The sequence below is a fragment of the Narcine bancroftii genome, unplaced genomic scaffold, assembly GCF_036971445.1.
Source record: "Narcine bancroftii isolate sNarBan1 unplaced genomic scaffold, sNarBan1.hap1 Scaffold_149, whole genome shotgun sequence".
Taxonomy (NCBI): domain Eukaryota; kingdom Metazoa; phylum Chordata; class Chondrichthyes; order Torpediniformes; family Narcinidae; genus Narcine; species Narcine bancroftii.
Genome location: NW_027211884.1, coordinates 3,943,181 through 3,963,261, shown reverse-complemented (window position 1 = coordinate 3,963,261; position 20,081 = coordinate 3,943,181). Strand labels below are relative to the sequence as shown.

Below are 20,081 nucleotides of genomic sequence, written 5' to 3'. Positions count from 1 at the left end.
GTAACTTGACTCACCAACTTTTACACTCAGTTCCCCAAATCATGAAGTCCAGCAGGCTGGATGTTTTTTTACAATCCTCTCCACCATGTTGTCTCTTTCAGGGTGCAGAGAGCGTTCAGCTCAAAATCCTTCTCTCCATCAATGCTAGAAAGGATATATTGTAGACTTTCCCTTGCATTTGACCTCCCCCCCTCCCAAATCCAGCACCTCACTCAGGGGAGGGAGAGGGGAAGAGGAGGGAGAGGGGAAGGAGAGGGAGAGGAAAAGAGAGGGAGGGAGTGTTGTCGAGGAAGGGGGAGGGATATAGTGAGAGGGTGAAGGGAAGAGGAAAAAGAGAGAGAGTGGGGAAGGAGAGGGAGGGAGAGTTGTCAAGGAAGGCGGTGGGATAGAGGGAGAGAGGGTGAGTGGAAGAGGAGGAGAGGGAAAGGGGAAGGAGAGAGGAAGAAATGTCGAGGAAGGGGGGAAGGATACAGGGAGAGTTTGAGGAGAAGGAGAGGAAGTGGAGAAGGAGAGGGAGAGAAAAGGATAGGGAGGAAGAGTTGTAAAGGAAGGGGGAGGAATATAGGGAGAGGGTGAGGGGCATAAGAGAGGGGAAGGAGAGAGAGAAGAATGGAGTGGGAGGTAGACTTGTCGAAGAAGGGGGTGGGTTAGAGGGGAAGAGGAGAGGGAGAGGCAGGGAGAGTTGTCAAAGAAGGGAAGGGATAGGGGAAGTGGAAGAGGAGAAGTCGATGGATAGGGGAAAGAGAGGAAGAGGAAAGAAGAGGGAGGGAGAGTTGTCAAGGAAGGATAAGGAATATAGGGAGAGGGTGAGGGGAAGGAGAAGGAGAAGGGAAAGAGGATGAGGGATAGTTGTCAAGGAAGGCAGAGGGTTATAGGGAGATTGTGAGGGGAAGGGAAGGAGAGGGAGGGAGGGAGAGTTATCGAGGAAGGGGGAGGGATATAGGGAGAGAGTGGGGGAGGAGAAGAAGATGGAAAGTGGAAGGAATGGGAGAGGGAGGGAGAGTTGTCGAGGAAGGGGAGGGAGAGTGGGAGGGTGAGAAGAAAGAGAGGGAGAGAGGAAGGAGATGGAGAGGGAGGGAGACTTGTCGAGGAATGGGGAAGGATATAGGGAAGAGTGAGGGTAAGAGGAGAAGGAGAGCGATAAGAGATGGAGAGGGAGAGGAAAGGAGAGAGGGAGAGTTGGTGAGGAAGGGGGAGCGATATAGGCTGAGGGTGAGGGGAAGAGGAGGAGAGGGAAAGGAGAGGGAGAGGAAAGGAGAGTGAGGGAGAGTTTTCGAGGAAGGGGGAGTAATGGGGTGAGGGTGAGGAGGGGAAGGAGAGGGAGGGGAAGGAGGGGGAAAGGGAGAGGGAGGGAGAGTTGTTGAGGAAGGGATAGGGATTTTGGGAGAGGGTGAGGGGAAGAGGAGGAGAGGGAGAGGAAAGGAGAGGAGAGTTTTTGAGGAATGGGAGGGATATAGGGAGAGAGTGAGGGCAGGAGAAGGAGAGGGAGAGGGGAAGGAGAGGGAGAGGGGAAAGAGGAGGAAAGGGAGGGAAATTTTTTGAGGAGAGGGATTTTGGGAGAGGGTGAGGGGGAGAGGGAGAGGAAAGTAGAGGGAGGGAGAGTTGTCGAGGAAAGGGGAGTGATAGAGGGAGAGGGTGAGGGGAAAAGGAGAGGGAGAGGAAAGAGTTTTTGAGGATGGGGAGGGATATTCGTAGAGAGTGAGAGTTAGAGGGGAAGGAGAGGGAGGGAGAGGGAGGAAGAGTTGTCGACGAAGGGGGAGGGATAGAGGGATAGGGGATTAATGGGTTTCTATTGTCTCTGAATCTTTACGAAAAAGTGAAGATGATTTTGAGCTGAAGACCATTGGTCGTCTTCGCGTGATCTTCCTCAACTCTGTTCATCTCTTCCCTTGAATGACTTTTGTTTCCATTGCTTGTAGATTCGTGAAGCGCAGAAGGGAGGACAACAACTTGTGCTGGAAGTCGAGCTGGTAGCAGGACCAACTGTCAATAAGGCAGCCACACTTGGAAACACAATCAACATGTTCAGGTATTTCTACATCCAGTCCTGGAGGATCTCAACAAAGTTCAAGCGAGATTTCTGCCAACACCTAAAAATTCGACAACTCCAAAAAAATGTAGTGAACAGATCCAACCTTTGTACACGTCATTCATCACCCACACCAAAGCCTTTAACTCTGCATCAAGGAAACAACTATAGGACACCCCTTCTAGTATTAGATGAACAGAAATGGAAGTACGGATCCTGAGGCTCTTCAACAAAGGCATATTGGCCACAGTCGTGGTCAACATGAGCACTTGGGAGCCTTTTTGCATGAAGTGAAGAGTAAACAAGGATCTGTGTCAGGTCACTCGCCTGAGTGCTACTGGTACCATGTAACCCAGTACTACCTGTCGCATGGTCGAGTGGTCGGCGACTAAACCGGCTCCCCCACCAGGCTTGCCTGGTGAGGAGGGTGGCTAGACACCCTGCAGGATGAAAAACAAGACCTGTCAAAGGGTGGATGAACCATGGACAGAAAGGTCTGGCAAACCATCATCTGAGAGGGAACAGCAACCTTTGAAGCCAGCAGATGTGCAGAAATAGAAGAAGATGAGAGGAGAGGCCGTACCAACCCAAGCCTGATCTGCCATCTGGAACAACCTGTCCTGAATGCAGAAGAACTTTCAAAGGCAAGATTGAACACAGAAGCCACTTGATAGCAACGAGGAGGAGAACTTTCTGACAGACAGCGCAGAATTCAAACTGAGGTCCAGTCCTGACCACTGGCCATGTAAAGGCATTGCCCTAACCACTACATCAACCGTGACACCCTGCTCAGAGAAGCCGGCTGGAATCTCGAGCGTCTGGAGGAATCGATGTGTCAGGCAGCAGTGGGGAGGGGTCGGGGATCAGCGGCGGCAGTGGGGAGGACTCGGGGATCAGCGGCAGTTCCTACCACACCCCCACACACACAAACCCTGACGCACACGCCCCACACACACACACACATACACACTCGATTCTTTGAAAGATTTTATTTAATATTCTCAAATTACATAAAGAAAATCAAATACACATAAAATAACTGTAAACTACATCCCCTCCCACTTACTAATACAATAAAAACCAAAAAAAGAAAAAAATAACCAAAATAAAGAAAAAAAAACAACCTCTCCTCCCCCAAAACCTTAGAGAAATGTATCAAATCTTCCCTGATTGGTCTGCCAACATTGCAACATTGATTTAATTTCTATAGCCATGTGTTTCAAATATAAACACCACATATAAATAAAAAAGAGTAATTACTTACATTATATGTTAATTTTTCTAAATATAGACAAGAGTGCAATCCGTTATGCCATCTTTGCAAGTTTATATTCTTCCATGTGACAGCTATATATTTTCTCGGTACTGCTAACCCAAATCTTAACAAAGCCAAATATGGTTTAGGCATTTTGAATCAACAAATGGAACATTAACATAACCCAACAAACATATTTTTGGATCCATTAAATATCCCTTTGAAACAAATCCCTCAAAAATTTTATAATTTCCTCCCAAAAATGCTTAATTTTCTTTCACGACCAAACTGAATGTACAAAAGTAACTTTCTGCTCTCTACATCTAAAACAGAAATCTGTTAAACTGAATCCATATCTTTTCAATTTCTCAGGGGTTGAATATAATTGATGCAAAAAATTCTAATTGACCATAGTATACCTCACATTAATTAACTTGCTAACACCGTCAACACACAGTTTTGACGATTCCTCCCATGTCAAAATAATATTTAATTCTTTCCCATTTGTCTTCTTCCATTTTCTCCTGCAACAACCTATACATATCAGAAATAAAGCATTTTTCACCTTTATCTGCAATTAATAATTAAAATTTCTTTTGACCTGGTAAATTTATTTCCTTCCCATAATTCTTCTTTAAATAATCTCAAAGTTGGTAATAAACAAAGAATTTGATGCAATACCATATCTTTCCTGCAACCTTTTAAATGAACAAAACCTCCCTGCTTCAAAACAATCTATTACATTCACTAATCCTTTAATTTCCCAATCTTTTAAGTAAGGATTCTATCATGAAAAGGGAATTAATTTATTCTGATATAATGGTGATCTTATCGAAACTATTCCGATAGAATCAAGAATTAAATTGCGATTTTACCAAATATTCATTATATGTCGAAAAACGGATAATTTAAATTCTTGTAACAATAAATGATTCCATTTATAAATGAAATGATTAATATTATTTTCCAAAATCTGAGCCATCTTTATCTTTGCCCACCTAGGAGATTGTTGATTATCAAATAACCAATTAATAAACTTCATCGGTGCCACCTCATAATAATTATAAAAACAATGTAATTGCAAACCACCCAATTTATAATGCCAAGTCCATTTTTGGAAAGAAACCCTCGATAATTTACCTTTCCATAAGAATAACCCAACTATGCAAGGTATAAATTGAAAAAAGTATTGTACTCGAGCATAAATGTTCATCTTTATGCAATTCACTCTTCCTATTAAGGTCAGTGGTAAATCTTTCCACTTATCTAAATCAATTTTAACCTTATTTAATAAAGGTACATAATGCAAAATAAATAATTCATGATCATTTTTATTTACAACTATTCCTAAATATTTAATTTTATTTGACCATCTAAATTTAGTAATTTGTCTACAATCCATAAAATCTTCTTCTGCTATTGGTAAAACCTCACTCTTTTCCCAATTAATCTCATATCCCGATAATTTACCATACTTATTCAACAAGTCCTGTGATAATTTTAGTGAAGTTTTTGGATTAGTTAAATATACAAAAACATCATGTGTAAATAAGCTAATTTTATTTTCATTTTCTCTCACTTTAAGTCCTCTAACACCAAAATCATGTCAAACAGCCTGAGCTAAAGGTTCTGTCACCAAAGCAAGTAAAGCAGGTGAAAGAGGAAAACCCTGTCTTGTAGAACAAGATAAATTAAAAGATTTTGAAATCTCACCATTCGTTATTACCCTTGTCGTAAGTTCTGCATATAAAGCCCTAACACAACCCCTAAAAAATGGAACAAAATTAAATTTTTCCAATACTTTAAACAAAAACTTCCACTCAACTCGATCAAATGCCTTCTCAGCATCCAAAGATATATCCGTTGGTTGATTATCTTGTTGTTTTTAGCATTAATTAATGAAATCAATTTAACTATATTATCTGATGACAATTTAACTATATTGTCTTTGACAAACCCTACCTGATTGTTACGTAAAAAAATTTGGCAAATAATTCACTAACCTATTATCTGAAACTTTTGACACCAATCTATAATCAACATTTAATAATGATATCGGTCTGTAAGGTGACACTTTTAAAGAGTTCCTTTCTTTTTTTAGGTATAACTGTAATCAATGCTTTTGAGAAAGATTCTGGAAATACATCCATTTTAGTTGCTTGTTTCAAAACATCTTTATATAATGGAAATAATAAATCATTAAATTTTTTATAAAACACCACCTTAAATCCATCCTCTCCAGGAGATTTCCCATCAGGCATCGATTGCAAAGCTTCTCTCAATTCTAATTCAGTAAATAAAATATCTAAATTCTTTACCTCAAATTCATTCAACACTGGCAAATTTAAACTAGATAAAAATAAATCAATTTGATCCATTTTTTGATAACCCTCTGACATATATAAATTTTCATTAAATTTTAAAAATTCATCAGTATTCATTTATGTAATTTCTCCATTCTTCCTAATAGCATTAATTGTCCTTGATACTTGCTCAGTTTTATGTTGCCATGCCAAACCATATGCACTCTTTCTCCCAATTGATAATAACATTGTTTAGACTGCAAAATCATTTTCTCATATTTATACGTTTGTAAATTATAACGTAATTTCACTTTAGATAAATTTATCCTTTCATCCTCTGTATAATTTTTTTTAATTTTTTTCTCCAAGCCTTCGATTTCCTTTTCCAAATTTAAACTTACGAATAAATAGTTTTTTTCTCTCTTAGTTGTATCGCTAATAATTTGTCCCCTCAAATATGCTTTTAAAGCATCCCACAAAATAAATTTACTTTGAACTGAATTTTCTTTCATTTGTAAATAAAAAATAATTTGATCTCTCATCTACTAAATGAAATCTGGTCTCTTCAATAACTTTTCATTAAACCTCCATCGATAAGCTGTCTCAGTTAATTCAGTCCCTAAACATTTAATGAAGGATATGAGAATAACCTACTTTTATATTCTGCAAAATTAAATCTACTTGTAAATGCACAGAAATCAAAAATACATTTATTCTAGAGAAAGAATTATGCCGAGCTGAATAAAGTGAATAATCTTTCTCAGTTGGATTTAATTTCCTCCAAATTTCCACTAAATTTAAATCCTCCATCATCCTAAACAGTCTTTTTGCCATTTTAGTTCTTTCAACAATTTTTGGAGATTTGTCCAACAAGGGATCCAAACAACAGTTAAAATCTACTCCGACTAACACATTCCCATATGCCTGATTCGAATTTAAAAATGTCCCTGAAATAAATGTCTGATCATCTTCATTTGGTGCATAAACATACATTAAAGTCCAACTTTAAACTTTACGTTTAATCTAACTATTTAATCCTCGAACATTAAAAGTAGCAAACCTCAACTTTGACATATCCACTATTATTACTAAATACCAATAATATCTTTATATAAAAACTCAAATTAATGTATATAGGCCCTCCAATAAAAAAATCACAAATTAAAAACTACAAAAAAATTAAAAATAAAAAAAATTAAAAAATAAAGAAAAAGGAAAAAAAAAGAACCCCCCCCCAAAAAAACAACTACCAAAAGGTAGTAATCCCCTAAACAAAAATTGGGTGTGGGTCACCCACCAGTGGCTGATGACTAGTAAAGAAAGTCCAAATCTCTCCTTGCCCAGCCAAACAGTCAGTAACATCAAAATATTATAAGAACAAAAGAAAAAATAGAATAAGAAAATTCTTTTAACCCAAAAGACTCCAATCTTGAAAATCCCATTTCAGAAGTTGGACTCTTTCCATTCCTGTTTTTTTCCCATTTTTGCCATTTCTTCCTTTTCCAGAGCTACCAAAGTTTTCTTTAGGAGATAATGCTGGACTATGTCTTTGTCCTCTTATATCTGGCCATGAGTCAGCAAAAATCATTGCTTCACAATCAGTTTCAAAAAACCAAAATTGATAGACTCCGTAAAACACCTTCAACACTGCAGGGTAACGAAAAGTAGACTTATAACCTTTATGCCACAAAACTTCTTTAACTGGATTGAATCGACGTCGACCTGATGCATTTCCAACAATGGAGACATTTTCCTGTGTGCTCCCTCCATTGAAATCAAAAGGCTTTCTACTTCTTGGGAACACGCACCTTCTTCCGGGGAATGGGTAATTCCAGCGCCATCCTTCATTTGGTAGCAATAGATTTTTTTTCAGCCGCACAGGAAATCTTTGGGGTCTAGGCAATGAAGAAATTGAGCCAGGGGCTGTTTCAGGTCGTCTAGTCCCCAGATCCTCAGCACTTCGAAAATGTATATTCTTATGAACTTGAGGTTTAATCTTTTTACCATTAGTGGCCGTAATAATTGCTGGATACTTTAAACTAAAATTTAAAAAGTTTAAACTTGAAAACAAAGGGTTAAAAAACAGGTATTTAAAAATCTGGCCAGAGAGGTCGAGATTACATGTCTAGACTCTACGCTATCTTGCCACGATCCCTACTTTTAGCTTCTTAATATAATCTATCACACATTGCCTTTTTATTGGGTGATTTAAACCCTTAACATTAACAATTGTAAAACTTAAATTACTTATTACAACTTACATAATGGCACCCAATCTTTCACAATTAACTTAAACAAAAACCCTCAACCAACAATAAAAAACACTAGACCCCCCCCTGAAAAAACTGCAACACACTCGAGACACATACCCCAGACACATACCCCAACAATCACACACCTCCCACACACACACCCTACACACAACCCCCAACACACATCCCCAGACACACATTCCACACATACAAGCCCCGACTCACACCCCCCACAATCACACACCTCCCACATGCACACCCCACACACACATACACATCCCAGGAACACACCCTCACGCTCACAAACTCCCACACATACACTCTGCGCACACACACACACATATCCCCCATACACATACTCCCCCACACACAACCTCTGACAGATATACACAAACACCCTTCGACACTCATACACACCTTCCACACCCTCACTCCACAAACACCCAATGCACCCACAGTCCCCTTCCCACACACCACACCTACACATATACCCCGACGCACAACCCAGAAACACCGCCCACATACACCCCTCACACACACCTTCACACATGACCACCTCCCACACACAACTCACAAAATCAACTCCCAGCCACACATCCCACACATAAACGCACACTCACACTCACCCGATACAACCCCTGGACAGATAAACCTCCCACACACATACCCGTACACACATCCTCTCACACTCAGTCCCCCCCACACACACCCACCCACACCCCATATACCTCTCACGCACACCCCCAAACACACACACACCTTCACACTTGACCACCTCCCACACACAACCAACACAAAATCAACACCCAGCTACACACACACATACACGCACACTCACACAATACAACCCCTACACAGATAAACCTCCCACACACATACCTGTACACACATCCTCTCACACACACAGTCCCCCCCACACACACCCACCCAACCCCATATACCTCTCACACACACACCCAAACACACACCTTCACACTTGACCACCTCCCACACACAACCAACACAAAATCAACACCCAGCTACACACACACATACACGCACACTCACACAATACAACCCTACACATCTGCCCCAAAAAACATGGCCCCAATGGACATCCCCCACTCACTCCCCACATACACACCCCACACAATCATAACCCTACAGACTTCCCCACAAAAACAATAACATACCCGTCCCACACACACCCAACACAAACCACACACACACCCATTCATAGACCTCCACCCATCCCCCAAACACATACCCACATACACACCCAGCACATGGACGCCCCTCCATATTCACTACCGCATTCACACCCCTGCACACACAACCCACGCACAAACCCATTCCCAATCATGCCCCCTACACACTCCCTCCCTCGCATGCACTGCCACACTTATTTCTCCGCACACACACCCTTCACACCCCTGACACAAACATTGCCAGACAAATCCCACCATGCACACGCACTAATGCGACCCTGCACAAACACCTTCCCACACAAGTCCCTCACACATGCACTCCCACTCACATGGCCCTACACACACATCCCGAACCACATACCCCTACACACACACACACACCCCATAAATACGCCCACACACATTCCTTCCACGTATATCACACACACACACACACACACACACACACACACACACACCAACCCTCCATATGCAAACCCCACACAAGCCACACATCCCATACCCACACACACACTCTCTATATTCAAATCCCACACACACACACAAACCCCATTCATAAACACCACACAAGCACAAAACCCCTAACACACACAAACACACACACAAAAACACCACACAAACATAAACAACCCCCACACTCAAATCCACCCCACACACTAACCCACCACACACACTAACCCACCACACATACACACCATACTCACATCCCCAAACATCAGAGACTTACCCAAATTCCCCACACACACAAACCCCAAAATAGCGCCCATGGTGGAAGTGAGGGCATTGGTGCAGTCGCTGACCCATGGGGAGGTGTGGGTGAGGGCATTGGTGCCATCGCTGATGGAGGGAGGGGGTGGTGCCGTCGCTGATGGAGGGAGGGGGGTTGGTGCCGTCGCAGATGGAGGGAGGGGGGGTGGTGCCTTCGCTGATGGAGGGAGGGGGGTTGGTGCTGTCGCTGATGGAGGGAGGGGGGTGGTGCCTTCGCTGATGGAGGGAGGTGGGTTGGTGCCGTCGCTGATGGAGGGATGTGGATTGGTGCCATCGCTGATGGAGGGAGGGGGGTTGGTGCCATCGCTGATGGAGGGAGGGAGGTTGGTGCCATCGCTAATGGAGGGAGGGGGGTGGTGCGATCGCTGATGGAGGGAGGGAGGTTGGTTCCATCGCTGATGCAAGGAGGGGGGGTGGTGCCATCGCTGATGGAGGGAGGGAGGTTGGTGCCATCGCTGATGGAGGGAGGGAGGTTGGTGCCATCGCTGATGGAAGGAGGGGGTGGTGCCATCGCTGATGGAGGGAGGGAGGTTGGTGCCATCGCTGATGGAGGGAGGGAGGTTGGTGCCATCGCTGATGTGTCAAGGGGTGCAAGATGACGTCGTCATTGACAAGTATGGGGATGGAAGTAGCGCTGACAAGCGGGGTGGGGGCGCATGCAATGCTTGCCATGTCCTATATACGTTGGTGCCCCACACAGACACTGACACACACACTCACCCTGCCACACACACCCACTCACACATACACACCCCCATACACACCCCAAACCCATACCCCTCACACACTCCCCATACACCCATCCCCCACAAACTCACACCCCTCACAACCACACACACACCCCTCACACACACCACACATAACCCACACCCACACCCCTCATACACACACCCTCACACATGCCCCACAACACACACCCCTCCACACCATCTCTCCACCCATCCCACACACTCTCACCCCCCACCCACACATCCACACACTCAGACACCCCCACACTGCCCCCTACACATATTCTCACAAACACACATCTACACACACTTCCCACACACACCCATCCCTCACACACACACCACATTAACACACCATACACACACCCACCACCACACACCCCACTCCACACACACCCACTCCCCACAAACACACATCCCTCACAGACACACACCACACATAACCCACACACACTGCCACACACATACCCCACAACACACACCCCTCCACAACACCCACCCACCCATCTCACACACACTCTCACCCCCCACCCACACACTCAGACGCCCCCACACAGCCCCTACACTTATCTTCACAAACACTCATCTACACACATTTCCCACACACACCCCTCTCGCACCAATCACTCACACACACACCCCACACTAACACACTATACACACACCCACCCCCCACATACCCCACTCCCTACACATCCACCCTCCACAAACACACATCCCTCACAAACACACACCACACATAACCCACACCCACACCCCTCATACACACTCCCACACACATACCCCACAACACACACCCCTCCACACCCCCATCCACCCATCCCACACACTCTCACCCCCCATCCACAGACTAAGACACCCCCACACAGCCCCCTACACTCATCGTCACATACAACCCACACACTCCCACTTACACACACCCCACACACACCTCTCACACACACCCACAAACACACTTCCCACACACTCAGACACCTTCCACACTGACTCCACACAACACGCAGACCACACACAATTCCCACACACACCCCACACACCCACATACTTACCACACACACTCCCACTTACACACACACCCCACATCCCCACACTTACCAAATACTCACCCCACACAAACCTCTCACATCCACTTCCCACACACTCAATCCACACACTCAGACAACTCCCACAGTGACCCCACACACACACACATCCACACTCCAATAGAATCTCTTTTCTCCCTCTCCCCTTAATCCCGTCTCCGAACCAGATTCTTGTATTTAAAGTAGACTTTGTTCCTAGACGAATATAATATGGGTCTGGAAGTCGGGTTTTAGAATGAAAGGTTCTGAAAATCGTTCAGGATAGGTCCCCCCAATTATTTCGGGGCAAATTGGAAGATGTTCTTTTATATCAGCGACATGTTCTATCAGTGAGATAATTTTGTCGAGTTCCTTCCATTTGACGTCGATGTTGTGCTTTGTGCAAATGTTCTGTATATATTTGATCGTTGATATATTTGTATATATTTGTTCACTGTTCTGTATATATTCTGTATATATTGTATATATTCTGTATATACTTTTTCACTGTAAACAAAAGCCCCACATATCTGCACACACACCCTCACACACACACCCTCCCCCACACCCCTTCTTACACACGCCCACACACATTCCCACCCACAAGCAACCATGCACATATAACCCACACACATCCACCGCACAATCTCACCCACACACACCACACACATCCACTCACACGTTCCATCCAACACCCCAATACCCGAACATGCAGTCCACAAACACACACCCAATTCCACACAACTCCACACACACATCCCAAATCCCACACACAACCCCAACTATTTCGGGGCAAATTGGTAGATGTGCTTTTATATCAGGGACGTGTTCCATAAGTGAGATAATTTTGTCGAGTTCTTTTCATTTGACGTCGATGTTGTGCTTTGTACATATGTTCTGTATATATTTGATCGTTGATATATTTGTATATATTTGTTCACTCTTCTGTATATATTCTGTATATATTGTAAATATTCTGTATATACTTTTTCACTGTAAATAAAACCCCCACATACATGCACGCACACACACACTACCACACACACCCAAATGCCAACAGACACTCCCACTCCCTCACACACACACACACACACACACACACACACACACACACACACACACACACACACACACACACTGTCCCTCACACCCCTTCTTACACACGCTCACACATATACCCACCCACAAGCACCCATGCACTTATACCCCACACACATCCACTACACAATCTTAAAAAATCAAACAAAAGATGAGAAACATTAAATCGGACTGACCCGACAGGACGGAGGAACTAAGGTCGTTTGGAATCAGCAGATGCGATAGAATCGGCAATCTCCGTCAGGCCGAGGGACCTTGAAACACCACACAAGTACAAACTAAACTGGATGAGAGGGTCCTTGCAGAGAAATGGATTGGAGTCAATCCACAGGACCCTCAGAGCAACAGAGAGGATCACTGGAGTCTCCCTCTTCCCCATCAGTGTGATCTAGCAGGATCCTTGTCTGAAGAGGCCATGCCAAATCCTGGAGAAGCCCTTTGACCCTGCCCACAGCATCTCTCAGCTGCTCCCATCAAGGAAGAGAAAGGAGGATCAGAACCAGCATCAGCAGGATGAAGAACAGCTTCTGTGCAGGGGTCGGGAGAAGGTTGAAGCACCAAAGGAACTGCTCCCACTCACCATCCGAGTGCAAACAGAGAGCGCATGTAAAATGTTCAATGATGGGAATGTATGGACATGATACTAAGGGCTGAAAGAGACTTGGAACAGGGTTTTTTGTGGTCGATCATTTATTACGAATAAAGTCTTACACGAAAGGGCAAGAAGCAGCTAAGGTTCTTCTTTCCACACAGATCTACTGTTAGTCCTCTAATTCTATGGGAACTGTCGCAGGGTTGCAGCTCCCAGTTGTTGGGATAGGCTGACACAAAGTGGTAGGTCCAGGTACTAATGAGGATGCCATCAGATGGTTCCCCACCCCCCACTCTCTCCCCACCACCACTGCCAACATCAGTTCTTTGTATTACAAATAAAGATGAGTGAAACACAGAAGTCTGCAGACGCTGTGATTATAATTACAAACACACCGACATGCTGAAGGAACTCAGCTATTCTTTCCAGCATTCAGGCCTGAGCCCTTCTTCAAGGAATAAACAGAATAACCCAGAAGCAGGAAATCTCAGAAAGGCTCAGAATTCTGGTTAGGGGACAAATCCCGCCCAACAAAAGGTGTTAATTGGATGTGATAGGGATGAGGTTTTTCATAGCAGGCCGAGCGACCATGTGGTCAGGCGGGCCGAATCGCTGTCCCAGTCAGTTGGTACAAGATGGCATAGGCCCCCCTTCCCTTCTCATGAGAAGCATGCATTTGGTGACACATGTTGCCTGGGAGATGTCGCCACATCCTGGTTGCAGCAACTCCGCAACGCACTGACATCACTCCCCTAGACCAGCGCACCCCAGAGAGGAATGAGGTCGTCCCCTAAAAGCAGCACGAGAGGTTCATATAAAGGCAGTTACTGGTTCACTTCATGCTGTGTGGAGGTGCTTCATTTCAGTAGCACCACCTTTTGCAGTCACGACAAGACCATGAACAGGCTGTCAGCAAGAGAATGGGATGGGGAATTGAAGCAGGTGGCCACTGGGAGATCCCCGCTCTTGTGGCGGACGTGGAGAAGTTTGTGTTTATAGGATAGCTATAAATTCCGATGAAAATACAACCAGTATAGGTTTTACTCACTCACAGGCTTCCAGAGTGGGTGAGAAAATACAAGTCTTTAGGCCAGCAAATCTTCCAGACAGGGTTCAATGATCAATTCTTCCCAACAGGGTCCCAACCTCCAAAAGGCAGCCCATTCATATATTGGTTTCCCGCCCAAACACAGCTGATTGAGTCTATTACCTATCAGATGTGAATTGTCAAAAGCTACAGTAAGCGTTCAGTAACCTTAACAACACCTTCCAGTGCCAGCTTGAAATTGTTTCTGCTCAGAGGTTTCGCCCACCATTGTTCACAGACGAAGGTGAATGATGCTTGTCAGTGACACATGGGTCTCTCTGGAGGTTGAACTGATCCCAGGGCACTGAGTTCTGGAGAAATGACCACACCAAATTTGATGTTGCTGAATGGAGGAAACACTTTCGTATGTCGCATGGCACCTTTCACTTCGTGCTGGAACTCTAAGAACCTCACCTGAAGCCGCATAGACGAGGCGCTGCAACCATGGAGCCGGGATTTCGATTAGCTGTGGCTCTGCGCTGGTATGCCACCCCTTGTGAGTATCGATCCATCAGTCCCATCTTTGGAATAGGCATCAGCACCGTGTGCATGGTGGTGCAGGTGGTGACGGCCGCCTTGACGAAGTTCCTCGGTAAACGTCTCATGTCCCTGCCCATTGGAACACGTCTCCAGGAGACCAATGACAGCTTGGTGCAAAGGGGATACCCAATGTGTGCCGGTGCCATTGATGGATCACATATTCCCATTATTGCCCCCAGCTTGCATGCTGCAGCCTACTACAATCGCAAAGGCTGGCATTCAATGGTTCTGCAAGCGGTGGTCGACCACAGATTCTGGTGAGCTAAGCCTTTATTGGTCTTTATCACATCACATCTCAATGTCTATCACTTCACTGTGCTTTCCATTCACGTTACAGCTTCTCAGATGTGTTTGTTGGCCGGGCAGTACCCATGATGCCCGAGTGCTTGCCAACTCTCCTCTGTATAGAAAGGAAGAGGACCAGGGCGGATACCACTTCCCACCTGACGTGAGTGTTCACCCTACAAAGCTCCATGTGTTAATCTTATGTATGCTTATTGTGTCAACGGTCATGTGTATGAATTAACAACATTCTCCATTGTTGTGCCTGCAGGTGTCCAAGGATGTTAATGGAGTGGAGGTTCCAGCGCATCTTGTGGGTCATCTGGCATATCCACTACGAAATTGGCTGATGAAGGGGTTCACACAGCACCAAGGACTGGATCTGGATCTGAAAAGATTTAACAAGGCCCTTAATTCTGCAAGGATAGTGGTGGAACATGCATATTGCCGTCTAAATGGCTGCCGGTGGTGCCTGTCCAACCGTCTGGATATCTCTACCACCTTAGTCCCAGGTGTTGTGTTTGCTCGCTGTGTCCTGCACAATATATGTGAGATTAACAAGGAAGACTTTCTGTCAGAGTGGACGTTGGTTGAAGCAGATGGTCCTGCACCCATTAGCACAGATTGTCGCAATCAGCAGGCCCATGGGCACCAGGCCATCCATTCTGCCATTTTGTCCATCCTGTAAGGGTATGACCCTGCCACCTAGCTCCTAATTTCCACAACTTGTTCCCCCCTCCACCCTCCCCACCCAATGCGACAACATGAGCCTACTGCCTGGCATGTTATGTGTTCTCGTGAAGTAATGGTTGCATATAAATGAGACTTGTGTGCTTGTCAAAAATGTAATAAAAAACATTTTTTGAGAAATCTTATTGCTTCATAAATATCTGAGTTCGACATAGCAATGTAAACATTTCACATTATGTTTAAACTAGATGTAAACCATGGAACGGACAAATCACATTGCAAATACACTCCACACTTGAACACCGCAGAACAAAAACAAAAATGGTAAACACAACAAACACCTCCACCCGGCACCACAGCATTTCTGTGTTGTGCCGATTATCCCTCTCGGAGGAGGGTTACCAAGTTCATTTGGCAGGCGCATCCTGCGCATTCAGGTGGCCTTCCGGCAGCCCATATTGCCATTATATGCGGCTTTACAAGTGGGGCATTTGGCCACCTGAAAGTGCCTTTTCTAAGAGTTCCTGTATCTGGCTCATTCCTTGAAGAAGGGCTCAGGACTGAAATGTTGGGAATATATCTTGATCTCCTATGGACACTGAAAATCCGGGCTGAGCTCCTCCAGCTTAACGGTGGGTTTTTAAGCACCACATATAGATGCACATCTCAAGACAAGGCCACAAAAATGTGCCACCTGGGAAAATTGCATAACAGGGGCATCTTGTGGTTCCACTTGGCTGCTTCTTACATTATTTGGCCAGGACTTTCTTTGCAAATTTCCCAACACCTATTCTGTGTTTTCTCCAGCCTGTCAATTCAAATACACTTGTTTTCTTACTTCTCCAGTTCTTGGTTTCTCTGCTTCCTGACCTGCTTTATCCAGCAGTTTTGTATAACTTATATTCCAGCAGTTGCTGTGGTTGAACTTTTACTGATTTAATGAATTGTTTTCATCAGAATCAAAATGTGCTTGAGTCCACGGTCAGCCATGTAAGCATTGAAATGGGTGGCCACTGGGAGATCCACCCTGTTGCAGCAGACAGAGTTGAAGTGCATTAAATGCACCCAATGATTTGGTCACTGCAGCCACCAGTTAAAAAATTCAAGAGGTTCTGCAGTCTGTGTGTCAAGAAATCCCTCTGCACCTCTGTTTTTAGTGGGAATCCTTCAACCCTGAAGTTGTGCTCTCTCGTCCTTGACTCCTCTAACATGGGAGATAATTTTACCACATCTACTGTATCCAGGCTTCTCAACATTCGAAGTGCTTCTTAGGACCCCTACCACTCATCATTCTTCTGAACACCAAGGAGTATAGTCCAAGATCCATCAAACCTTCCTCATATATTAATCCCTTCATTCCAGGAATCATTCTTGTGAATCTTCTGCAATGCCAGCACATCCTTTCTTCAATAAGGAGCCCAAAACTCTCTCCGCTACTGCAGGTGCAGCCTCGCCAGTGCCTTCTTAAGCCTCAAAATCACATCCCTGCTCTTATATCCTATTCTTTGCGATATGAATACCAACATTCCAATCAGCTGATTGACCACCAACATGGAAGTTAACCTATGGGGCATCCTGCACGGCGATGCCAAGGTCCATCTCCCCCAGAATTTTGAATGTTCACCCTATGCAATAATAATCTGCCCTTTTATTCCTTCTCCCAAAGTTCATGACCAGACATTTTCCTACTTTGGAATTCACTGGCCTCTTCTTTTTCCAATCTCCTAATCTATCTGTCTCTCTGCAGCCTTGCTGTTTTCTCCCAGCTACCTGCTGCTCTGTAACGGGTGAAGAAAAAGAGATGGCCCCCAGAATTGTTTCCCAGCATTTCTGCACACCTGCAGAAAGCCACATAACACAGCAATTGCCTTCTGGTCGTTCCCCCTGATAGTACAGATTCTAACACCAATGTGTATCTGTCCAGAGTGTAGTGTAGGATGACTGTGATTGGCTGAGAGTGTAGCCACACCTACTGGCAGGTCTTAAAGGATTTCTCCTAGCCAGACCAGGTCATTCTGGACTGGTCAACCCACTTATGATATGCTCCAGTCTTTTAGTTAATAAAAGTCTTGGTTTGGATCAACAAGTGTTTGGTTCTTTCGACGCACTCTGCAATGTTCCCCCTTCCTGCACCTTTGCTCTCTGAGATGTGTCACCAGCAGTGTCCTTTCCTTCTGTTCCTCAAAATAGATACTTTATTTTCATATTTCAATATGTGCGCAACTCGGAGTTCACAATATTAGCCAAGAGCTGTTAAAATTCCCAGGAAAACATTGCAAATTATAAAATCTTCTCAAACAATGAAAAACCATGTACAAAAGTGAAAACAGTGACTCCTGGTGGGCCAGGTAAAAACTATCGGGAGATACATAAAAAGGTGCCTTTTTAGAATCTTTTTCTGCTCATGTAGAGAGGGTTTTGAAGGTTAATTGGAAACTATTTTCAGAGGCTTGGACTTGGATGAATTTGTACGGACTGAATGAAGATGATGTTCACTTTGTTCCTGATGCATTTTTATATTTGAATCAATCAATGAGAATATTATGGTTGGAGGAGATTTTAATTGTTGTTTGGATCCGTTGTTGATTAAATCTCGAAAAATTGTGAAAAAAAAACAAAATGGCGAAAAGAATAACTGAGTTGATGGGGGATTTAAATTTAGTGGAAATATGGGAATGGAGAAATCCGACCGAAAAGGAATTTTCCTTTTATTCTGCACGTCATGATTCGGTTTCAAGAATAGTTTTTTTTGGTATCAGCCCATTTGCAGGGTCGAATCAGACAGGCTGAGTATAAGAGTAGGATTCTGTCAGATCACTCATTATTGTTAATTTCACGTAGTATCGCAGAGATGGTGGAAACCTGTTATTGTTGGTGATTTAATGAAATGTTGTTAAAAAAAAACCTGAAATTATTACGCTTGTAAGAGATCAGATTAGGTTTTTTTAGAAACGAATAAGGGATCAGTTCAAAGTAATTTTATGTTATGGGATACTTTAAAAAAGATATTTACGAGGTCAAACTATTACTTACACAGCAAAAGTGAAGAAACAATATATAGCAGAAATTCAGGACTTAGAGAAAGAAATTGCAACATTAGAGAAGACATTTCAGAAAAATTCAACTGAGGATAATAAAATACAGTTGTCCAAATTGAAGCTTTGTTATAATACAATTGTGAAAAAATAATTCAATGATGGAAACAGCTCTACTATGAGTTGAGGGAGAGATCACATACGGTTTTAACTTAGCAATTGGAAACTGAACAAGTGCCTAGAATGCAGTTAGGAGAAATTCAGAGATAACATAAACCACAGGATATTAATGATGAATTTTGTACATTTTATCGGGACTTTATCTGAAGGGAATTCGGATATGGAGCAGATTGATTGTTTTTTGTCGAATTTAAATTTACCTTTATTAGAGGAAGAGGATATTAAGACTTTGGATGGTTCATTTACTGATTTGGAACTTAAGGGGGCGTTACAATCTATGCCAAGTGGAAAATCACCTGGAGAAGATGGATTTACATTGGAATTTTAGAGAAATTTTTATGATTTGTTATTTCCGGAATATTCTGATGTACTGAAGCTCGCTACTGATACAGGTTTATTTCCAGAATCGTTTTCAAGGGCATTAATAACACTCATCCCAAAGAAAGACAGAGATCCATTAAAAGTTGTGTCATACAGACTAATATTAATAAATAATAATATTGAATGTAGATTACAAAATTGTAGCAAAGGTTTTAGCAAACAGATTGGCTAACCTTTTACCGCAATTAGTACATGTGGATCAAGCAGGATTTATCAAGGACAGGTATTCAGCTGATAATATTACTAAATTAATTACAATAATTAATGCTTCAAGACAACTCAACCAGACAATGATATTAGCGCTAGACGTGGAAACGGCTTTCCACAGTGTGGAGTGGAATTTTTATTTAAGGTGTTAGAAAAATATAAATTTGGACCACTCTTTACCAGTTGGGTTAAGGCATTATATACTAATACTCCTGCTCGGGTGGTGACAAATGGACAGATTTTGCAGGCATTCAATTTGTTTAGATCCACTAGACAGGGTCGTCCGCTGTCACTAGCCTTATTTGCATTAGTTATAGAACCAAGCAATTAGGCAAGAAATGAATATTAAGGGAATTACAATTGGTGGGCAAGAGTATAAAATTAATCTGTTTGCAGATGATGTGTT

At 43.5% G+C, this 20,081-nt stretch overlaps 2 protein-coding genes across 3 annotated transcripts in view; both read left to right on the top strand.

Moving 5' to 3' along the window:
• The window catches only part of LOC138750442 (microtubule-actin cross-linking factor 1-like), a 32,540-nt gene extending 24,181 nt beyond the window's left edge, over window positions 1-8,359 (top strand). For both annotated transcript variants that reach the window (XM_069912486.1, XM_069912485.1), the window contains one exon: window positions 1,920-8,359. In XM_069912486.1, the coding sequence (XP_069768587.1) occupies window positions 1,920-1,927 (8 nt within the window). In that variant the 3' untranslated portion in view covers window positions 1,928-8,359. The remainder of the gene's footprint in view (window positions 1-1,919) is intronic.
• Window positions 8,360-10,349: 1,990 nt separating this feature from the next.
• LOC138750436 (uncharacterized) lies at window positions 10,350-16,052 on the top strand. The gene is made up of 2 exons (XM_069912477.1): window positions 10,350-15,348; window positions 15,454-16,052. The coding sequence occupies exons 1-2, from the start codon at window positions 15,001-15,003 to the stop codon at window positions 15,868-15,870; spliced, it is 765 nt and encodes a 254-aa protein (XP_069768578.1). The 5' UTR covers window positions 10,350-15,000; the 3' UTR covers window positions 15,871-16,052.
• The last annotated feature ends 4,029 nt before the right edge of the window (window positions 16,053-20,081 follow it).